We start from the raw sequence: 20,228 nt of genomic DNA, 5'->3' as shown, positions 1-20,228 counted from the left end.
CTACTTCTTTTCTTTTCCCATTAGGTGCTGCTTTGTATTTTTTTCTGGCTTCAGTAAAATTATGTAACACTTTGGAGCAAACAGGCAGAACAACAAGCCAAAGCTGGACGCCAGAATGGCAAATGACTCCACAGCATCTGCATAATTTCCAGGAGAGCTGATATAAGCAGGGATAAATGCCAGCCATACAGCACAGAAGATCAGCATGCTAAAAGTGATGAACTTTGCTTCATTGAAGTTTCCCGGCAACTTACGAGCCAAAAAGGCCAGAGCAAAGCACAGACAGGCCTGAAGACCAATATATCCCAGAACACACCAGAATGCCAGGCTAGAGCCCACACTACACTCCAGTATGATCTTTGAGCGTTCATACTGTGTATTTCGTGATGGAAAAGGGGGGGCATCAATGAGCCAGGCAGCGCAGATAACCACCTGAACCAGAGTGCAACTGAAGATGATGACCCTCTGCTGCCTGGGCCCCAGCCATTTCATCATGTTGTCCCCTGGCCGGGTGGCAGTGAAGGCTGCCAAAACAACTAGAGTCTTCCCCAAGATACAAGAGAGGCACAATGAAAATGTGATGCTAAAGGCAGTGTGGCGCAGCATGCAGGACCAAAATGTTGGCTCTCCAATGAACACCAGCGAACACAGGAAACACAGAGTCAGTGCGAACAGGATGAAGAAGCTGAGTTCAGAGTTATTCACGCGGACGATGGCTGTGCTTCTATGATAGAAAAAGACTGCAAAGACAGCTAGAGTGAGGCAGGCACCCACCACAGAGGTCACTGTCAGGGCTATACCCAAGGAATCATAGGCCAAGAACTCCACCTTCTTGGGGATGCAGGCTGTTCTGTCCTTGTTTGACCAGAAGTCCTCAGGACAGAATGTGCACTCTATTGAATCTAAAGGCAAGAGGAACAAAAGAAGAGAAGCTCATTTTAAATGTTCAACCTGATCATAACAAAATACATAAAATATGAACTGTTGTGATTTTTATGACTTGGTTTCAAACTCACTTGTCTGATTGCTAATTTTGCCACTGTCACATGGTGCACAATCAAAGCAGCAAACAGGCTCCCCACGACGGGCAGCCTTCCGAGACCCTGGAAGACAGCTGGCACTGCACACAGACACCGGCACCTGGGGAGCAGACAATGGCTTTCAGCTCTGCAGTGAGTGTGCTGAAATTATAGGTCACTTGCTTGATTAGTCCAATGTCTAACAAAGACCTTTGTGATAATTACTTACTTTATAGTTAAACAGATAAATAAGTCATTAAACAGCTCCTCAAATATGAGGACATTATGTTTTTCTCTGTTGAAAACACATTCTCACTCCCAATTCATCACATATGTTTGCTTGGCACTTTTTAAGGCGCTGGGTGTCTCTTAGATTATTTTTCAATATGCAACCTCTTCGGTCAAATTAGCAATAATATGTAATGTTAATGTTATACATAATAACAAACATTGTGAAGCCAAAACTACCTGGTTAAGTTTCAGTTAAGATCGTGGTTTGGCTTAAAAGCTTGAAACATGTACATTAGTTTCGTTTCGTTTTGTTATTTACATACATACATTAAATTACGTACATTTCTTCACTTACAAAAGAAATCAACCTTCACTTTTGGTTTCACATGTGACATGAACCCCGTTCTCTTGGGTGAAAGTCCTTTACTTTACCCATCCACCACCCCAAAAACTGCACTTCTCTCATGCTTTATAGTTTTTCATTTGACGCACTGGGAGTGAGAACAGATTGCTGTTGAACATTGTGAATTAAATGTGTCTGCATTTTGTACTGTTGTTGGACATCGCAAGCAATTTGCAGTCACCACTCTAGATTATTGTGATTTTGTGTCTATTGCCTGACATTATATTGACAAAACAATAAATTTCAGCATTTATTAAGCAATTCCTGCTTAATAATCATGGTGTAAATAATTGTTTGTTTACAATTAACATTTTTTTTCTAAACTATTAGGTGGGGAGGCTTTGCTGTAATTTGCACAATGCACTTTTAAAAGCTTTTAAAGATGTGTAGTTCAATTCAATATGTATAAATATGAATGTAAAATGGAAATGTAATAAAATGACTACTTGTATTTGTTTCAGAAAGTTAATTTATTTATGCTTGTGTTTCAAAAGCAGGATTTGATTTTCTCTTGACTCTCTACTGTTCACTGTCTGAATGCAAACAAACTCAGGTCCAGCTTGTTCTGCCCACCTGACTTACCTCCACCTCAACCTACAGAACTTCAACAGTTGGCATCTGATGAAGGTAAAAACACAGTGTGAGCAGCTTGCCTCACTCTGATGCCCAGCCCATATTATCCTGTCCTCCTGGATCACCAGCTCTTCGCCGGCAGGCTTGGTCCCATCAAACAACCCCACGGTGACAAACTCAGTGTTTCCGCTTGTGCCTCTTTGCCAGTTGATGATATCATAATATGGTATTGAGTCACCCTTCAGGTCAAAGTTCACCTCCTCTCCGGCAATGTTAAAAGTAACTTCCTGTAGGTAGTATTGGAGCTTGAAAAGCAAAAGATAATATGAAATACTCTTTCAAACAAGATTTTCAATGTAATACTGTAGCAGCAAGAATACTAGATTATACCTGCCAGGGCTCTATATTGTTGCTTTGAGCACATGAGTTGTTTTGGAAAGGCCCACTGCCTGGTTGACAGAGAAGAAGGTTGTGGAGGGAATGAGCAATCGCGTATACAGCCTTATAGACGTTATACGCCACTCTGGGGCTGGATGTGTTCATGTAGGCTGAATGTTGCTCCAAAAGGGACTCCTGCCCCGAGCAGGGAGGCAACTGGGAGCCAGAGGACAGAGAAGGGCTGCACCCATACAGAGCCTCCCACAGCTCCTTTACCAAAACATTATTGGGATACATCTGCGGGTTTACTGTCTGCAGGTAGTCACTGAGTCTGGATATATGTCCTCTTCTGATGCCAAACCCTATGGTGCCCCCCATGTAAGGGTAATACTCGCTCCCTGTGAAGACAGATGCTGTGACCCAGGCCTCACTGGCCACCCATTGGATTCCAGTAATGTTCTGCATCATGTAGTCTCTCAAGAAAGGTGTCATCTCCCCCTCAGCTGAAAATACTACAACCACTTTGGCCAAAGAGCTACGCATCACCTTCACAGAGAGGAAGATTATGAAAAGTTTCACAGGGAAGAGAAAGCAAAAAAAAAAAAAAACGTTAAAATTAAGGGATGTTAAGCATGCTTGAAGGAAGTAATCAGCACCTACTCTAAAAGGATCTTTATGTGACATAGATCTATAAATCTACTCTCTATCTACCTGGATGATCTCCATTGCCCTCTGGCGATTGTAGAGTAGAGGGATCATTTCTTGGTATGCTACACACACTCTTGTACCCTGTAATTCTCTCAGTAAACCTTGCACAGCAAAGCGTCCATATTCATGGTCCCCTCGCACCAGCCCCACCCAGGTCCAGTTGAAGCGCACCAGCAGCTGAGCAATGGCCTTCACCTGTTTTCAACAGAAGAATGCCAACTCACTTGGTCTGACAACACAGTTTAAATAAAAGGAAAAATTCTGACCATCATTTACATATTCTCTGCTCTTCATTTTGCATAGCACTGCAAGGTAATATATGACATATTTAGTGAGAAGATTCTGAATTTAAAAATACTGACGATTACCTACTTTGTTGTTTGAGAAGATTTCACAATCTACGCCTTCAAACTTTTTTTACACTGTTTTTCACTCGATAATGTTAGACAACACAGATATATACTGTATATACAATTTTCAAAAGATCTTCGTCATGCTATGGTACTAAAAGGTTATCAAACCCCTCTTAGTTTTTGGCCAAACTTTCACCTGATAGTCATCATTTGGGATCACTCTGAAGAAGGTAGGATATTTTCTTCTGTCAGAGAGACATGCACATGATGAAAAGTAACTAATCTGTGTGAAGAAGGAAAATGAGAGTACAGTACAGGTGAAACAGATAATAGGGAAACATAAATGTTTTTGTGCATTACAGATTTTAAAAGGTTTTTTTTTTTTTTTTTTTTTTTTTTTTTTTTTACCATTGGGATTCTGAACGGCTGCAGGATTCTGGACACCACGATAGACTGAGCAGAACCAGATTCCCCAATCACAGCAAGGAGTGGAGAGGCACCACTGCACATGACAGTGTCATCCTCACTCTGCCCGTTCAACACAGCCAGAGCAGCCCTCTGGCCAGTCAGTGGATATGCACATGAATCAAAGATTTTGTACCCAAGGGTGTAATTGGGCAATAGCTCTGTCCTCTGGTTTATCTCCTCCACTGCCAGCCTCATAGTCTGAGCCCAGCGGAAAGCCCGGGGATCAAAGCTGTAGTCACACACAGAAATGCACACATGCAGACAGCAAGCATGGAGAAAAGGTCAACTCTATGTTTTGATCAGAATATAGTTTAAGTTGCATCTTTGTTGTAATTTAGTTGCTGAGCAGTCTCTTTTTGCTTTGTCCATATTTTCTCATCCCTTTTTCTTCAGGATTTGTCTTTGGTAATGCTTTATTTTACTGGTATATAATTTACAAATTTCCTAATAATTTCCAAGATGTTATCTTGAAAGACCCATATACTTCACAACTAATTTTATGAAAAATATATGCATTGTTAAACTTGTACGCTTCCAAATATCAGTTCAAATTAGTTGCTTCTGTAACAAACTGTTGAGCAGGAAATTTCCTGGAAATTATTAAGAAATCACACACCCATAAAATAGAGCATTACCGTTTCTTTTTGTGAGGCTCTGGAACATTCTCGAATTCTCAAAATCTCTAATTTACACTAAAAGTGCAAGTTAGTGCAAGCTATTATTCAAGCAATGAAGTGATCTTACATGTCAGGCTAAATTAAAATTGCTGTATTGCATATACATGCAATGTATAATGTTGGCAATATATGTTAATACATGCTGCATACTCCATTTATTAGAAAAGAAGTTTCACATCATGATTGTTGCCTATTGATTGGACTCAAACAAAGATGTATTGAACTCACCCATTACACTTCACTGGCATTGGTCTGTAGGTGCAGTTGAGGTCTGGCATCTCCTGGTTATAGTGAAAGGGGAAGATCCCCCCTATAACATAGTCACCTTTGGCCACAAAGGCTGGCTGAAAGCTGTTTTGAAGCATACACTCTCTGGCTACAGATGGAAGTGGAGAGATGAAGCTGGAAATTGGGTTAGTTAAAGTGAGGACACAGACAGAATAAAGGAAGGGAAATAAGACAGGTAGAGGCATATTGTTCGAGAGCTCCAAAAAGAGAGAGAGAGCAGGGAATTAGACAAGCTATATATAGTACATGATCTTCTCATTTTGCATCTTTTTAATGACAGAGTGACACTTGATTGGACATCAGCACTTCCTTATTTATTGAAGTGAGTTTATACAGATTAAATGAAATGATGTCACAGGACAATGATACCAGACATAGGATGTAGTAAGAAAAATGTAAACGCCATTTTTCTTGCCAGTTTATTAAGTACACCTAGTTAAATATAATGAAATAAATACCTTTGTGAGTATTATATTGTTCTGTTCTGGATAAAACTTTTTGGAGGCTGTAGTTTGTGACACTGTTAAATGTATTGTGTTGTACATATGTTTCAAATAATATTGCATATGTCTGACAGTAGAATTACACCTCTGCTTTAGATAGAATACAACACAGCTGTTGACGCGGGCCATGTAACTGCAATCCAAAGCTTCTTTTTGGGGGTTCCAGTCTACTTTCTTCCCTTTTACATGCAGAACAACTGTGATTGTGTATTGGGCTTTCAGCACTGCCAAAACATGAATGACTATACAGAGGTTCAGAGAACTGTAATGTTATGGTTTCCACTGAGACTTGGCTCGACCCTTGATCCCAGACTCGGCCATTGTTCCTGAGGGGCTCACCATTCACCACCATTACCTGACAATACAATCAGGGTAGAGAAAGGTGGGTGGTGTCTGCCTCATGATCATCAGCCAGTGGTGCTCAGACGTTGAGATAATTAAGGGCTATTTAACTCATGCAGAACACCTTACGATTGGACAGTGTCCTATATCTCGAAGTTTACATTGGTCATTCTCAGAGCAGTGTACATTCCACCACACGCCAACACTAACTAACACTACTGCTTTTACTGCTATTTTAATAATGCCAACCTGAGAAAAGTCCTGCCTCGATATAACCAGCATATTTTCCGTATTGTTGTAACACTCTCGACCATGTTAACGCTCACCTCCATGAAGGATATAATGTCCTCCTTCGTTCCACTTCATTCCCCCCTCAGCAAATCAGACCACCACTGTAAGCAGAAACTCTGTCAAGACAAGCCAATAACGCAGACCACTCACCTCGTCCAAATAGTCAGACTCTGTCCTATGTCACTGCTGTAGCACTACAGAGTGGTATGTGTTCCAGGACAGCAACAATGACACTTGTGCAGTGATCCTTGGCTACATCTGCAAATTTAACAATGACAATGCACTGACGATTACTGTATGGACATTCCGAAACCCTGGGCTAGTACGTGCCAGTCTTCAAGCATGGACTGACACTTACAACTTGGATGAATACAGTCAATCCAGGTATATGCTTCCAAGAGCTATCAGCAATGCTTACAATACAGCAACAAAGTGGAGTTCAACTGCCAGGGCTCCAACCCTAGGACATGTGGTCCAGACTAAGATCTATAAAAGACTGCAAGAGGAAAACCAGCAATGCTGAGATAATGTGTGAAAAGATAATAATAAACTGAACATCTTCTACGCACGTTTTAATGGCACATTCCAGGCTAAGGGAGTACAAAAAGCCCGGACGACAAGAAGAGACAGGAAGGACAGGCACTCAACTCCATCAGTGGAACTACAGTGGAAAGAGTCAGCAGCTCTGAGGACAACACGAACAAGAACTGATAAAACAAATCAAAGAACAAAAACAATAAATCATGTGTCAGTAATCAACAATGTATTTTTCAATAACTGAGGAGCTGATAATGAATATACTTTTTTTTCATTTTGGATAATATATGGTCACACTACCCCAGGATCACACGCTGTTACCTTTAATGATGTCATAGCTATTGTAGCTGGGCGGTCCCCTCATCTTAATGTGTGCTAACAACTGTATATAAATCAGTTGTGTCCTGAAATATCATAATCCTTTATATGTGACCAGAAAGAGAAGCTACTATTATATTCAGCCATTAAAATCTCGAACATCTATATCGAACATTACTGCATCAGAGCCGGGGATGGCGATATCAGCAGTAAAGCTTTTCATGTTTATTTCTCTCATTGGGGGCAAACCTGGTGTACCTACTGCTCTGGATAACTGTGTTTTCTTGGGGGAAGAGGAAAAAAACAGTTTGTATGAAGATGGAGATGTTGTTATAGGGGGCTTATTCCCTCTACACTACAGCCCTGTATCTTCTCTTCCTACTTACAAAACAAAACCAACACCTAATATGTATAAATAGTAAGTGAATATTTGAATGTATTTGATATTTGCTGGCTTGTGTGATGTGCATCATGTTCATTTTATTGGATTTGTGTCTAGGGTATTTCAATACTGGTTTGTTTTTGTGCTGTGTGACAAACTGCTTTTCACTTCTGCACAGTTTCAGCGCTCGTGCCTTGCGCTGGATGCAAACCATGACTTTTGCAATCAAAGAGATCAACCAGCGCAGTGACCTTCTGCCACAGCTCAAGCTGGGTTTCCACATCCGTGATAGTTGTGATGACATACCTGTGTCTCTGACAGCTTCTTTGCTGCTGGTGAACGGCCAGCCAGAGAGAGGTTCCAGAGCCGAGAGTGGAAAAAAAGACAAAGGTCCAAAAAGTAACCTTGGCTCTAATTTAGGTTGTGCTGCTGTACAAAGGTCTGTGTCCCCAGTAATCATAGGAGATGCTGCCTCTGGGGTGTCCATGGCTTTGTTGAGAAGCCTGGGTTCTTTCCATATCCCCCTGGTGAGACTGCCTGACGGTCTGTGCACTTTTGTTATGATAATATTAATAATATATGTGTTTTTGCCTTGTTAAAACAGTCTTGTACATTTTCTTTATCTTAATGAAATGTCATACGATTGCCACACACTTTCCTGTGAAAAGAAAAAGCATGGCCCCATTTCAGGTTTGTTTAAAATCATTTATTTTGCACTAGGATTTAGCAAGTATTTTTTTTTTCAAACCACAGAGAGACACTTAATCCATCAATTTGTTTGAAAAATTCAAAATCACATTTACACATTTCATTTTTTCACTTGACAATTTTTTTTTTTCATTTCATCATTTCAGATGTCCTTATTTTAAAATCAGTATTAATTATCTTCCAGTTTTACGTCAAGTAGTTAAGTCACAGGACTCCAAACTCCCCTTTTTCATTTCAAGTGTTGGGAAAATTCCAGGTAACTGAATGCTTGTAAAGACGATGGTATTGTTTGGTGAAATTTGATGCTTGTCAACAGCTTTTTCAGTGAGCCAAAGTGTGCAACAGGGTAACTATTGTTTGCTATAATACCAGGTGAGCTATTTTGCATCCTGCAGCTGTCTGAGCAACCAAAGGGAGTTCCCCACATTCATGCGTACCATGCCTAGTGACGCTTTCCAGGTCAGAGCCCTGGTCCGGCTGGTTAACTATTTTGGCTGGACCTGGGTGGGAGTCATTGGGGTCGAATCTGATTATGCTCGCTTTGCCATCCAGCTCTTCCTGCAAGAGTCAGTGCAGTACGATGTCTGTGCTGCCTACACTCACTTCTACCCCGTAGTCCTGAGTCAGCAGGCTCTAGATGAGCTTCTGGATGTTATCCAGGTACCTATGGGTCAATACAAATTTTTCATACATACAGGGAGTAGACAAAATAACATGAACACTATAGTGAACCTTTCTTTATACTGTATAGTCAAGGAGATATGGCATAGTTAGGGCAACAATTAAACCTGGCGTCCTTCAACCAGGTGTGAAGGTCATGAATTTATATACATTTATACACACATGTCTTTCATAAGTCTAGCAAAATAATTAGAAATGTGACCTAAATGTTTTAATATTGACTGCACCAATCCTGAAAATTCTAGTTTGTTTCATTGATTGAAGTACTGAGTATTGATTGAGTGTTCAGGCAGTAGCAATAAGCACAAAAATACTTTAAGACTGAAATAGAGTTTTAGTCACCTAAAATTAATTGTTGTCTCAGAAACACTGTCATGGCTGCCTTAGCTTTGATTGAGGTCCAGTTGTAATGTTACTGTCTTAGAATAATATCATGTTAAAAAGTGTTCAATAGTTGACATTGCATTACATATTAATGATATCTACATTTTCACTGTTCAGATGGCGTCGTCAAAGGTCATCATTAACTTCTCCGGTGAGTCAGAGATGCAGGGCATTCTGAGAGAGACCCAACGTCGGAATATTACTGGTCTGCAGTGGATCGCTAGTGAGGCTTGGACCACTGCCAGATCACTCTGGGAAAAGTTTGGAGATCTTCTCACAGGAACGCTGGGATTTGCAATCCAGAGAGCTGATGTGATTCCAGGGCTGAAACAACACCTCACTCGTCTCAGACCATCCTATATTTATCAGTCAGCTTTCTTAGCAGAATTTTGGGAAGAGCTGTTTAACTGTCGACTTAACGGGTCACTGAACAACCACTCCCATGGGGTCGACAACTACTTCGACAGATTGCCATGTAAAGGGACGGAGGATTTAAGTGAAGTTTACTCTCCTTTTTCTGATGTGACACAGCTAAGAGTGTCCTATAATGTCTACAAAGCTGTGTATCTGGTGGCCCATGCCTTGCAAGATATGAGTAACTGCATAGTTGGACAGGGCCCGTTCCTTAATGGCACCTGTGCAAACCCAAAGAATTTTAAATGTTGGCAGGTGAGATTAACTCTAAATTGAATATTATAATAAAACAGTGAGAAAGAAGTCAAGTCCACCATAGTTTGTGTTTGGGTAACTTTTTTTATGCCTCCCTCAGCTAATCCACTACATGAAGCAAGCTAATTTTTCTGCACTGGGGGAAAAAGTCAACTTTGATGAAAACGGTGACCCTATTGCTTATTACGATCTCTTGAACTGGCAAAGGAGGCCTGATGGCTCACTACATTTGGTAAAAGTAGGTTTCTATGACGCCTCCTCGTCTACTGGACGCAGCCTGGTCATAAATGACTCAGTGATTCAGTGGCCTGTTGGAAAGCAGGTGTGTTCTCTGCAAACAGGTCTGAGACCATGTTCACCTCTTCGGCTGTTGTATGTACTGTTGATCAACACCTCAGCTAATTTGTTCTTCTTAGTATGCAATATAATTCATTTTTAATAAAGCAGAATAAAATATCACCTTCATATCTAATATTCTTACATATTATATATTATTCTTACTTGTATATGGATTTTGCAAACTTAAACCCAATTAATAACCCAACACTCTGATAACAATTAATTTTTGGAAAATTACAAAATTGTCTCACAGTTACAAAATCAATCATGCAATCATGTTCACAACAAAAAAATATATATGCATGTCTTTTTTAAAATTATATTATTGGGAATTGTTGCTTAACAATGGTGTTACATCTGACAAAGGCAGGAGCATCGGTTCTTTGTTGATCATCTAGAATTAAAAAAAAGTCACTCTTTGTCTGATAATAATTACAGGATTGTCACACCATTATTCCCTCCTTATTCTGTTAATTATTTAACACACTAATTTGTAGTTCAAAGAATTCTATTCATTTTAAGTTTTAACACTGCTTTTATATTTCACGCTGATTTTGGTTTGCATAGATTCACCTTTCAGTCTGAAATAGAGTTATCAGACACAAGTATTGCACAACAAAGCAGAGATGCTGGTGAATATTGGTTTAAATCAGTGTCTTTCTGAGTGGCTGAATTCTGCCTCTCAGGCTTCCCGGTCTGTATGCAGCGACAGTTGTCCTCCAGGTTCCCGCATCGCCAGGAGAAAGGGGGAACCCATCTGCTGTTTTGATTGTGTCCCCTGTGCTGAGGGAGAAATTAGCAATAAGACTGGTGTGTTGCGTTCTGTCTTTTATCTCCAGTGTTACCCAAATATAAACTGACCTATGTGAATCAGAATCTGGCGTCTCCAAGCTAAAATGTTCTTTTCTCTCTCCATTGTCAGATTCTTTAGAGTGCTCACACTGCTCAGAGGACACATGGCCTAATAAAGCCAGAGATCTCTGCATCCCAAAGACTATTGAGTTCCTGTCTTTCCAGGAGTTGTTAGGTATTGTTCTGTGTGCTGTATCTGTCTTTGGGGCGTGTATTTCCCTCTCTATCCTCATCATATTCTTCACATACAAAGACACACCACTTGTTCGGGCCAACAACATGGAGTTGAGCTTCCTTCTCTTGGTATTTCTTGCTGTCTGTTTCCTTGTTGGCCTGTTGTTCATCGGTGAGCCTTCAGACTGGCTTTGCCGCATCAGGTATCCAGCATTTGGGATCAGTTTTGCCCTTTGCCTTTCATGCCTCCTGGCAAAGACAGTGGTGGTCCTAATGGCCTTTAGGTCCACGCTACCAGGAAGTAAGGTCATGAAGTGGTTTGGACCCAACCAGCAGAGAGCCAGTGTGCTTGTCAGTGCAGCTGTGCAGGTAGAACCACTTTCCATAAGTCAACTAGATAAATATTTCTTCAACTGTGTCAATTAAAAATCAATATCCTTTTTTCCCTCCACTCAGGTAATAATATGTTTAATCTGGCTGCTCACCAGCCCACCTCATGCCAACAACAACAGAGATTACCACAGTGCTACCATCATCATTGAGTGTGTTACTGGCTCAGAGATCGGCTTCTGGTGTGTTCTTGGATACATCGGCATCTTGGCCTGCATGTGCTTCCTAATGGCTTTTTTAGCTAGGAAGCTGCCAGATAATTTTAATGAGGCAAAGTTCATCACCTTCAGCATGCTGATATTCTTTGCTGTGTGGATTACTTTTATCCCAGTTTATGTGAGCACAGCTGGGAAATACACAGTGGCTGTCCATATTTTTGCTATTTTAGCTTCAGCTTTAGGTCTCCTTTTTTGCATTTTTGCTCCAAAGTGCTACGTCATAATTCTGAAACCAGAAAAAAACAACAAGAAAAACATGATGCAAAGATGAAAATGATGGCACATTACACATGTGAAAAATAATTTCCATGCACAAGAAAGACATTTTAATGAAATATGTGTGTGTTGTGATATGAACTATTAAAGATTTATGCTGTAAATACAATAAAGAACACCTTCTGGAACACTTTAACACTTTTTTTTAATGATGTGACTATTGATAGTATGTTACAACTACCTCGTTAAAACTGTACTGATAAAATCTTTAGAATTTGAAGAATTGCCATCAAAACATAGTTGAGGGATTTGCATTGCAGGCAAAGGCAGGAGCCAAGGTGAAGTGACCTTTGGCATTCTGGGTCTCTGGCAGGGAAGGAACCAGAGTAGGAGGTTTAGCAATAACGACAAGACATAGTTGCACTCATTTTAATGCAAGCCACAGCATCTGGAACCAAACTACAGCAGAGGGGTTGCTCTCTCTCATTTCCTATTGAGTGTGAGATGTTGGGCGAGTGTGGGGATACTCATGAGTCCAGGGCTGTGTGCTGTGTGTTGAACTTTTCCCTGCAAGAGAGCAAGAGGGTAACCTCTATGCGACTGCAAGTCACTGAAGGCACTGACTGTACTTATGCACAGAACAGCAGTTCAGAGTACCCAGTATTCTAGGAGTCTCTGGGTGGCCCCCAGAAGCATATTGCCTAAGATGACAGGAGCAGAGATGTCAACTGATTACCATCTGGTGGTGAGTTTGATCAGATGACAGGGGAGGCTGGCAGACAGATGTGGTAAACACAAGTGAGCACTGAGGGTGAAGTAGGGATGTCTGGTTCAGGCCGCTGTCCACAAGGTCTTCAACTCCCTTTCTTTCCCTCTGTGTGCTGGTCCCGTCAACATCTCCTCAGCAGCTGTCCACAAAGCTTTGGCTGACAGCCACTACCACTGGTGCAATGATCAGGTGCTCAAGGCAGCTGCAATGGTTACCACACCCATTCAGTAGAATGAACACCACCCCAGGAAGAAAACCATTTCCTTTTCTCAAAGCTGTCATGGGAGTTTTCACATAAAGCTAATGTCCCCTGGGGAGTCCTGCAGAGGTTACTATGGGAGTATGGAGTACTGAGGCCTTTGCTATAAGCCATCCAGCCCTTGTATAACCAAAATGATAACTGTGTCCATATTCATGACACTAAGTCAAACCTGAACCAGAGTTCAGAATTCATTCTATACACTTTGCTGATGATGTGGTTCTGTTGGCTTCATCAGACTGTGGCCTTCAGCACACAATGGGGTGGTCTGCCGTCAAATGTGAAGTGGTGTGGCTGAGAGTCAGCACTGCCAAGTCTGAGGCCCTGGTTCTCTGCTGGAAAATGGTGGATTGTTCTGTTCAGATTGCAAGCAACAGACTTCAAGTATCTCTGGGTCTTGTTTTACAAGCAAGGGCAAAATGGAGTATTAGATGAAGAGGCCAAATGGTGCAGCATCCACAGAAATGTGGGTGAACCGAACCATTGTTGAGGAGTGGGACATCTGGAGTAACTTGCTTAGCCACCAGGACCTGGCTCCAGATATGTGGCAGAAAATGAATGGATGGGAGAAGATGTAATTCAATTTTTTATTTCAATTTTGCCTATAACTTTGATTAAATCTTGATTAAAAGTTTAAAGTACATCAACAACTATAAATTATGACAATAAAATAATAAACATGTTGAGACAGTGATAGAGTTTTTTCATCTTTTCATGCAGACTGATCATTGTGATTTGCATCTAAAAATGACTGAACGATATGATGACAGAAGAGTCTCTGTGAAAATATTAGGGATGATGGGAAAATAGCTTCAAAAATGTATATATTATATTTTTTTTTAATCAACAAATGTATTCCATACAAAATAATGATGGGCTTCTTGTACTTAATAGAACTAAATGATAAATTATTAATTATTTGTTTTTATTTTAAATGCATAGCCTATTTAATTTTAATTCATTACAGACTACTGTAAGCAACTCATATTCTTTGCACATATAACAATTATGTTAACGGCCTAATTAACAATTACAACTTTGCTTTTCACAGCAATTACAAACACAAACATTTTTTTTGGATTAGGAAATAATAAACAAGGCATTTTAATTAATCAATATCAAGTAATCATTTCCATTAATGCTTTTCTCCTACAATGCAATACATTACATCTTGTGTATCTTTAATGTAATATGATGGATAAATCATTTCAGTAACTGAATATGAGATTTACAGATGCAAACTCTGTATTGCAGTGTCTGTATCTGTAGGATATAAAATGCAACAAAATCTGGCTATACTCTTGTATCTCTGAAGTACATTACATTAAAGTTATAAGTAACAGAGCCATCATCTTTTGAAATTAAGAAATCACATTTTTTAATTCAAATTTCTTCCCATGACATGTTTCTTGGTATTTGTCTCTGGCTTGATCAATATTATGTAACATTTAGGAGCAAAAATGCTAATTAGTAAGCCAAATGCTGAAGATAAAATTGCAAATATTTCCACAGCTACAGTGAACTTTCCAGGAGAGCTGACGTACGCTGGGATAAAGGTGATCCAGACAGCGCAAAATATCAGCATGCTGAAAGTGATAAATTTAGCCTCATTGAAGTTATCAGGCAACTTTCTTGCTAGAAATGCCAGGACCAAACATATTATTGCGAGGACCCCTATGTACCCCAGAACTGCATAGAAAGCAGCCTCAGAGCCTGTGTTACATTCTAAAATGATCTTCTTATTGCTGTATTTGAAAACCATGTCTGGGAAAGGTGGGTTTAACTTGAGCCACAACACACAAATCATTATTTGAATCAAAGTACAGGAGCAAACTATGATCCTTTGCTGTGCAGGACCAAAATTTCCTGCAACTTTGTTGCCCGGAACTGTGGCTTTGAAAGCTGTAACAACAACAATAGTTTTTCCCAAGACACAGGACATGCAAAGTGCAAATGTCACACCAAAAGCTGTGTGGCGCAGCATGCACGTCCAGACTGTGGGTCTGCCGATGAACGTGAGGGGACAGAGAAAACACAAAAACAGAGAAAACAAGAGGAAACAGCTCAGCTCTGAGTTGCTGGCTTTTATCACGGGAGTTTCTCTGTAGCGGATAAAGATCATCATTGTGGCCAGCGCCAGGGAGGCCCCCAGCAGGGATACAACTGTGATAGCTATTCCCATCGGCTCGTGATATGTTAGGAATTCAATTGTTCTAGGAACACACTCATCTTTTCTGTCATTAGACCAGTATTCCTGTGGACAGGGGGTGCAGTCAGCTGCACCTATAAACATAATGAATCAGTTCAGTGTCTGCCCCTTCAGCAAATATTTGATATTTGACTACATAAATCACATGTACTAGAATGGACATTTTGAGAAAATGAAAAGAAGAGGAAAAAATACAATGAAATTTAAAGCATGAAAACTGGGAAGCAATACTGACAATAATATTTTAGACATGAAATACATGCAAAGACTAAGTACATGACATTGATATTATCACCATATTGCTCTGATATTGATATGTCAATGTTTGTTTACTATGGAATACGTGCTTTTGATACCTGTCAAGTTGGCTATCGTTCCATCAGCACATGTGATACAGTCAAAACAGCAGGGTGGTTTTCCCTTTATTTGAGCTTTCCTGGTTCCTACTGGACAAACATTAGCACACACCGATGTCGGAACCTGAGAAAAAAAAAACAACATTTAAACATTTTAAAATATAACAATAGCACAGCTACATTAAGTTGACATTATGTTTAAAAAGAAAACATGGTTCAAACTCTCCAAGCTTACTGTATGAGAAAAATGTCTTCATGATTACCATTTTCCCTGTCCTCCACACAATTTCTTCCTCCTGGATGCTGAGCTTATAATCACCATTAGCAGCAGAAGCAAAATGACCAAGTGTGACATGTTGCACTTGCCCATCTATCAGCTGCCAGTTAATAACATCATAAGAAGCAGGAGGGTCACCATTGACATCAAAAAAGATATTATCCCCAAACTGATTCCTAAAATTGACCCTTTGTAGATGATCAGTGACCTGAGAAAAGGGATAGGTAGATGGTGTTTATGTTATTAAAATATTCATTGTTTGTTTGCAGACCTTTGGACACATTGCAGATTTTACTTGTACTGTTTCTCACCTGTTTGGGATGAATTTCTGATATATTCAAACATGGCCTCACTGTTTTTTCTCCAACTGGATGGCAGAAAACCAGCTGATGGAGCGCATGTGCAACGGCATAAACTGCTTTATACACATTATAGGACACTCTGAGCTGTGTGACATTGAAGAACACATCCTGGGAATTCATAAGTGTCTCATTGCCTTTGCATATTTCAATTGTTGCCTCGGTACTGGTGTGTCCAGGTGAAACAGGTCTACATCCCACCATAATTTCCCAGAAGTCCCTCACAAATGCTGCACTTAGATCAGAATAAGGATTAATACCTGTAAGAAATGGTTTAAGGTTCGGAATAGCCATCTTTTGCACCACAAATCCTAGGGCTCCACCAAAAGCTTGGTAGATTTCAGGTTTGGAGGGTCGTGCTGCTGTTATCCAGGCCTCACTGGCAATCCACTGAATTCCTGTAATGTTCTGTCTCACAACCTCTTTCATCAAAGGGTAAAAGTCACCCTCTGGAACAAAAGCAAGGATGACTTTGGCAGTTGACTGCTTGATCATTTCCACAACCTCCAGAATTTTATCCATAGTGTACGTACGTAGAATTGTCCCGACAAATGCAATACAAACCCCGAGCTTTCTGACCTCTTCAGTAAAAGCCAGGATCCCATTCCGCCCATAGTCATTGTCTGACTGTATGGCCCCAATCCACTGCCAGCCAAAACGTTTGACCAATGCTGCCAAAGCTTTTGCCTGGAAGTAGTCGCTGGGGATTGTTCGAAAAAACGTCGGATATTTAGCTCTGTCACTCAGGCAGGCACATGTTGAGAAGTAACTTACCTATAGAAATAAATCAAGAAAAATCTTTAAAAAATAAACAAAAAGCCTCAAAACAAGCACCACAAAAGCACTGAATATAACAAAACAATAATGCAGTCAAACATCTCCTTTAATCTCTTACTACTGGCACTTGAAATGGTCCAAGAGCTCCGGCCACAGCTAAAGACTGAGATGATCCTGACTCAGCTATGACTGCAGATATAGCTGGAGGACAAGGTGCAGTCAATTCTATCTCCTCCGGTCTACTAGCCAGTGTTAGTGCAGCACGCAGTGTATTTGTAGGAGATGCACAAGAGTTAAGGATCCTATAGCCAAGAGATATGTTTGGTAGTAGAGCAGGATCTTTGTTGATTTCTTCAATTGCAAAAATCATCACATGGGTCCACCGAAAGGGTTGCAGGTCAAATCTAAAAAGGTTTAGTTGAGTGAAAGAGGTTGTAAGATTTAAAAGCTGCTGGTATATATGTACATACAATGAAAGTTTGAACTTAAATAAAAGTCAGATGGCTTGAAACTTACCCTGCACACTTCACTCTGGGTGGCTCACTCTTAAATGTAGAAGTACTAGTTATCTCTTTGTTCCAAACTGGGAAAATCCCCCCGATCATTATGTCTCCCTGCTTGGACATACTTGGCATGCCAAACCTACCAAATAGCTCACAGCCACAAACTGTGTTCAGGTAGAGAACAAACAGAGGTAAGGTAATAACTTTCTGCAGGTCTTGCATGTTTGCCAGGCATTTTTTAAAATCGATGAGGGCACAGCCTTTATAACAACTGTGTCAGATGCAGGTCGATGTGCTCTCTTCATGAAAGGTTGATTAATTTCCCACAGGGCAGAGCGATCTTAGATGGGTAAGATTAGTACAATAGGGAAAGGTGATCACACATTATGTAACTCTCAAACACGACCAGACCCCAATGCCAGAAATCTACTGGTCACAGTTAACTTTTCAAAATACTGAAATATGCATTGATCTTTATAATTCATAAAATAAGTAGCTTCATAGAGATGTACATTATATTAGATGTACTGTAAGTATGTAAATACTGGAGAAGTAGTAAAAATGACCTAGAAAAAGAATGTAGGATTGTTTTTTCCTATCCTTTTATGCTAGATGGCCTATTTATGCAGCTGTGTATGTGTCTTTAAATATATATTCATGTAATATTTCATTAATAATATCCAAAACTGAGACTAAAATTTACATAAAACAGATGCACACTAAATGAAGAGAGTAAAGCCCTCCTGCTCTCACACAGCTCGTGTGCCATTCCAGGACAGTTCGCACAAAGTGTGCGGATGGACCCCCATGGCAGCAGCTAACATGGATATCCTGTCAGACACATCACCTGCGGTGGCCACAGTAATACACAGGGTGCTGACATAGTCTCACCTCTCAAAGAACCTGGTTTACACATGCACAGACAACCATCCATTCACTTTACCCATAACGTCCTCATACCTTAACAACTGAATAGATTGATTGCCATTGACTCCCAGCAGTTACAGTTTGCTTAGGTATAGGCAGCAAAACAGCTGGTTAGGTTTAGGCAATAGGTGTAATTGGTTTAGGTTTAGGAGAAGACCATTGGTTCAAAGACAGAAGTAAGTTACTGTTCTGTACGTGATGTAATGGAAGTATGTTATGTAACTTAAGTACTACTTTCTGCAGTCTTTCTATTTCACAATGTTGTCACTGGTACTCTCCAAGAGTCAAAGATGTGGTTTTCGGAGTCATTGGCAATCGAAACATTCAGTTGTTTAATATGAAGATGTGTTGCAATATCCTTTATGCAATCATATGTTTCACAAAATGTTGAACCTCACCCCTTCCTCGCGTGTGAATGACCGAGCCTTTCGAGGATGCCCCTTTCGTACCCAATCATGATACCAATTAACCAATTACCAATGAACCTGGAATGCTCTTTCTGTACTTGGCCTAACATTTATTTCTATGTATTTAAAGTCACTTGTGCGCTATTATAAATTAATGTACAATTAATTAATGACAACAAATTACAACAAATTAATGTAGTTTTAGGAATGGTTGCACTCAATTATTTAATTATTTATTGAAAGTTAATGCGCAATACATCATTTTGTATTCACCCATAAGCTTACTGTAAAGCTTTACATTACTGTGTCATAATACAACATTAACATAAATTAACACAGGAGACATTTTCAATAAAGAAAAAAAAACTTTAATATGCAGGTCTGTACAACTGTTCCTTGAAGCCAGAAATTGTGTAAAATAGTAGAAGAGCTAATGAAACTTTTATTTTTATTTTATTTTTAAATGCTTCTCGCTTTTATTTGGGCATGCAGATGTTTGATTAACACTACTAAAATAAATATGTTGCAAGCTAAAATACTCATGTTAAATAAACTATGTTTGTAAAGCTGCATGCTTGGGAGGTAGGAATAAAGGAAAGAACACACAGCATTATAGATTAAAATGTAGACTTTTTTCTAATATATTTGCTAAATTTGCATATCATATTTGATTTGATATACACAATGGCACACTTAATGTTTATTTTATTTTTTTCGTTTATTTATTTTTTTTATTTTAGATTAGCCTGTTGATCATAATAACCAATACATACTTTGTTGGTACCCTTGAATTTTGAAGACAGGTTATCAGTTGCACATTCAAGAGGAAACTCAAAAAATGTAATTTAGTCAGGACTGATTGTAGCAAACTGGGAAGTGAGACAAACACACAGTACAAAGTAGCCAGTAGCTCAGTCTGCCCTAACACAGGCCACAGGTCTTCAGACCAGTGTTTTACATTCTTATTTGGAAAAGGAGGGCTGGAGATTAACCAGATACACAAAACAGTAACAGGCAGAGCCCTAAACTGCTGCTGTGTGGTACAAAACAATTTTATGACAGTATGAGTAGCACTGCAGACAATTAGAACATGCACTGTTGTACCTAGAGCACAAGAAAAGCAGACAACAAAAGAGATCCCAACAGCTATCCGGGACCACTCAGTGCGCTGATGGGTGGTGACTGATGGTGAAAAATGGTGCCATGTCATGGTAAAAAACATCACCATTGTGGAGTTAGTGCCAGGAGCAGGACCGACTCTGTGTGGTGATATTTTTACTCTT

The 20,228-nt window shown here is 39.9% G+C and overlaps 3 protein-coding genes across 3 annotated transcripts; 1 reads left to right on the top strand and 2 right to left on the bottom strand.

The window, feature by feature from the left end:
- Positions 1-5,953, bottom strand: LOC121609233 (extracellular calcium-sensing receptor-like). Its single transcript, XM_041940814.1, has 10 exons — positions 5,941-5,953; positions 5,039-5,186; positions 4,074-4,362; positions 3,862-3,948; positions 3,316-3,507; positions 2,881-3,150; positions 2,617-2,820; positions 2,325-2,531; positions 1,017-1,140; positions 1-902 (listed from the first exon to the last, which is right to left on the bottom strand). Exons 1-10 carry the CDS (start codon positions 5,951-5,953, stop codon positions 1-3), a joined length of 2,436 nt encoding a protein of 811 aa, XP_041796748.1.
- A 1,423-nt stretch (positions 5,954-7,376) lies between these two features.
- LOC121608852 (extracellular calcium-sensing receptor-like) lies at positions 7,377-12,157 on the top strand. The gene is made up of 8 exons (XM_041940250.1): positions 7,377-7,507; positions 7,650-7,998; positions 8,552-8,839; positions 9,362-9,913; positions 10,014-10,235; positions 10,939-11,062; positions 11,175-11,647; positions 11,735-12,157. Exons 1-8 carry the CDS (start codon positions 7,497-7,499, stop codon positions 12,155-12,157), a joined length of 2,442 nt encoding a protein of 813 aa, XP_041796184.1. The 5' UTR covers positions 7,377-7,496.
- Positions 12,158-14,508: 2,351 nt separating this feature from the next.
- On the bottom strand, positions 14,509-17,713 carry LOC121609232 (extracellular calcium-sensing receptor-like). Its single transcript, XM_041940813.1, has 6 exons — positions 17,625-17,713; positions 17,230-17,512; positions 16,533-17,105; positions 16,058-16,180; positions 15,696-15,819; positions 14,509-15,407 (listed from the first exon to the last, which is right to left on the bottom strand). The coding sequence occupies exons 1-6, from the start codon at positions 17,711-17,713 to the stop codon at positions 14,509-14,511; spliced, it is 2,091 nt and encodes a 696-aa protein (XP_041796747.1).
- Positions 17,714-20,228: the final 2,515 nt, after the last annotated feature.

This window comes from Chelmon rostratus, chromosome 7, assembly GCF_017976325.1.
Source record: "Chelmon rostratus isolate fCheRos1 chromosome 7, fCheRos1.pri, whole genome shotgun sequence".
NCBI lineage: Eukaryota > Metazoa > Chordata > Actinopteri > Chaetodontiformes > Chaetodontidae > Chelmon > Chelmon rostratus.
This window is presented reverse-complemented; position numbering and strand designations above follow the sequence as displayed.

Excerpts from the sequence above, each read along its gene's own strand:
- LOC121608852 (XM_041940250.1), top strand. Across the intron at positions 8,840-9,361 it reads AGCTTCTGGATGTTATCCAG|ATGGCGTCGTCAAAGGTCAT; the intron begins GTACCTATGGGT and ends TTCACTGTTCAG. Across the intron at positions 10,236-10,938 it reads AGTGGCCTGTTGGAAAGCAG|GCTTCCCGGTCTGTATGCAG; the intron begins GTGTGTTCTCTG and ends TCTGCCTCTCAG.
- LOC121609233 (XM_041940814.1), bottom strand. Across the intron at positions 3,508-3,861 it reads TCCCAAATGATGACTATCAG|GTGAAGGCCATTGCTCAGCT; the intron begins GTGAAAGTTTGG and ends TGTTGAAAACAG. Across the intron at positions 2,532-2,616 it reads ACAATATAGAGCCCTGGCAG|CTCCAATACTACCTACAGGA; the intron begins GTATAATCTAGT and ends TTGCTTTTCAAG.
- LOC121609232 (XM_041940813.1), bottom strand. The coding sequence starts at position 17,713 with ATGATCGGGGGGATTTTCCCAGTTTGGAACAAAGAGATAACTAGTACT. Across the intron at positions 17,513-17,624 it reads CCCAGAGTGAAGTGTGCAGG|ATTTGACCTGCAACCCTTTC; the intron begins GTAAGTTTCAAG and ends AAACCTTTTTAG. Across the intron at positions 17,106-17,229 it reads TTGGACCATTTCAAGTGCCA|GTAAGTTACTTCTCAACATG; the intron begins GTAGTAAGAGAT and ends TTATTTCTATAG.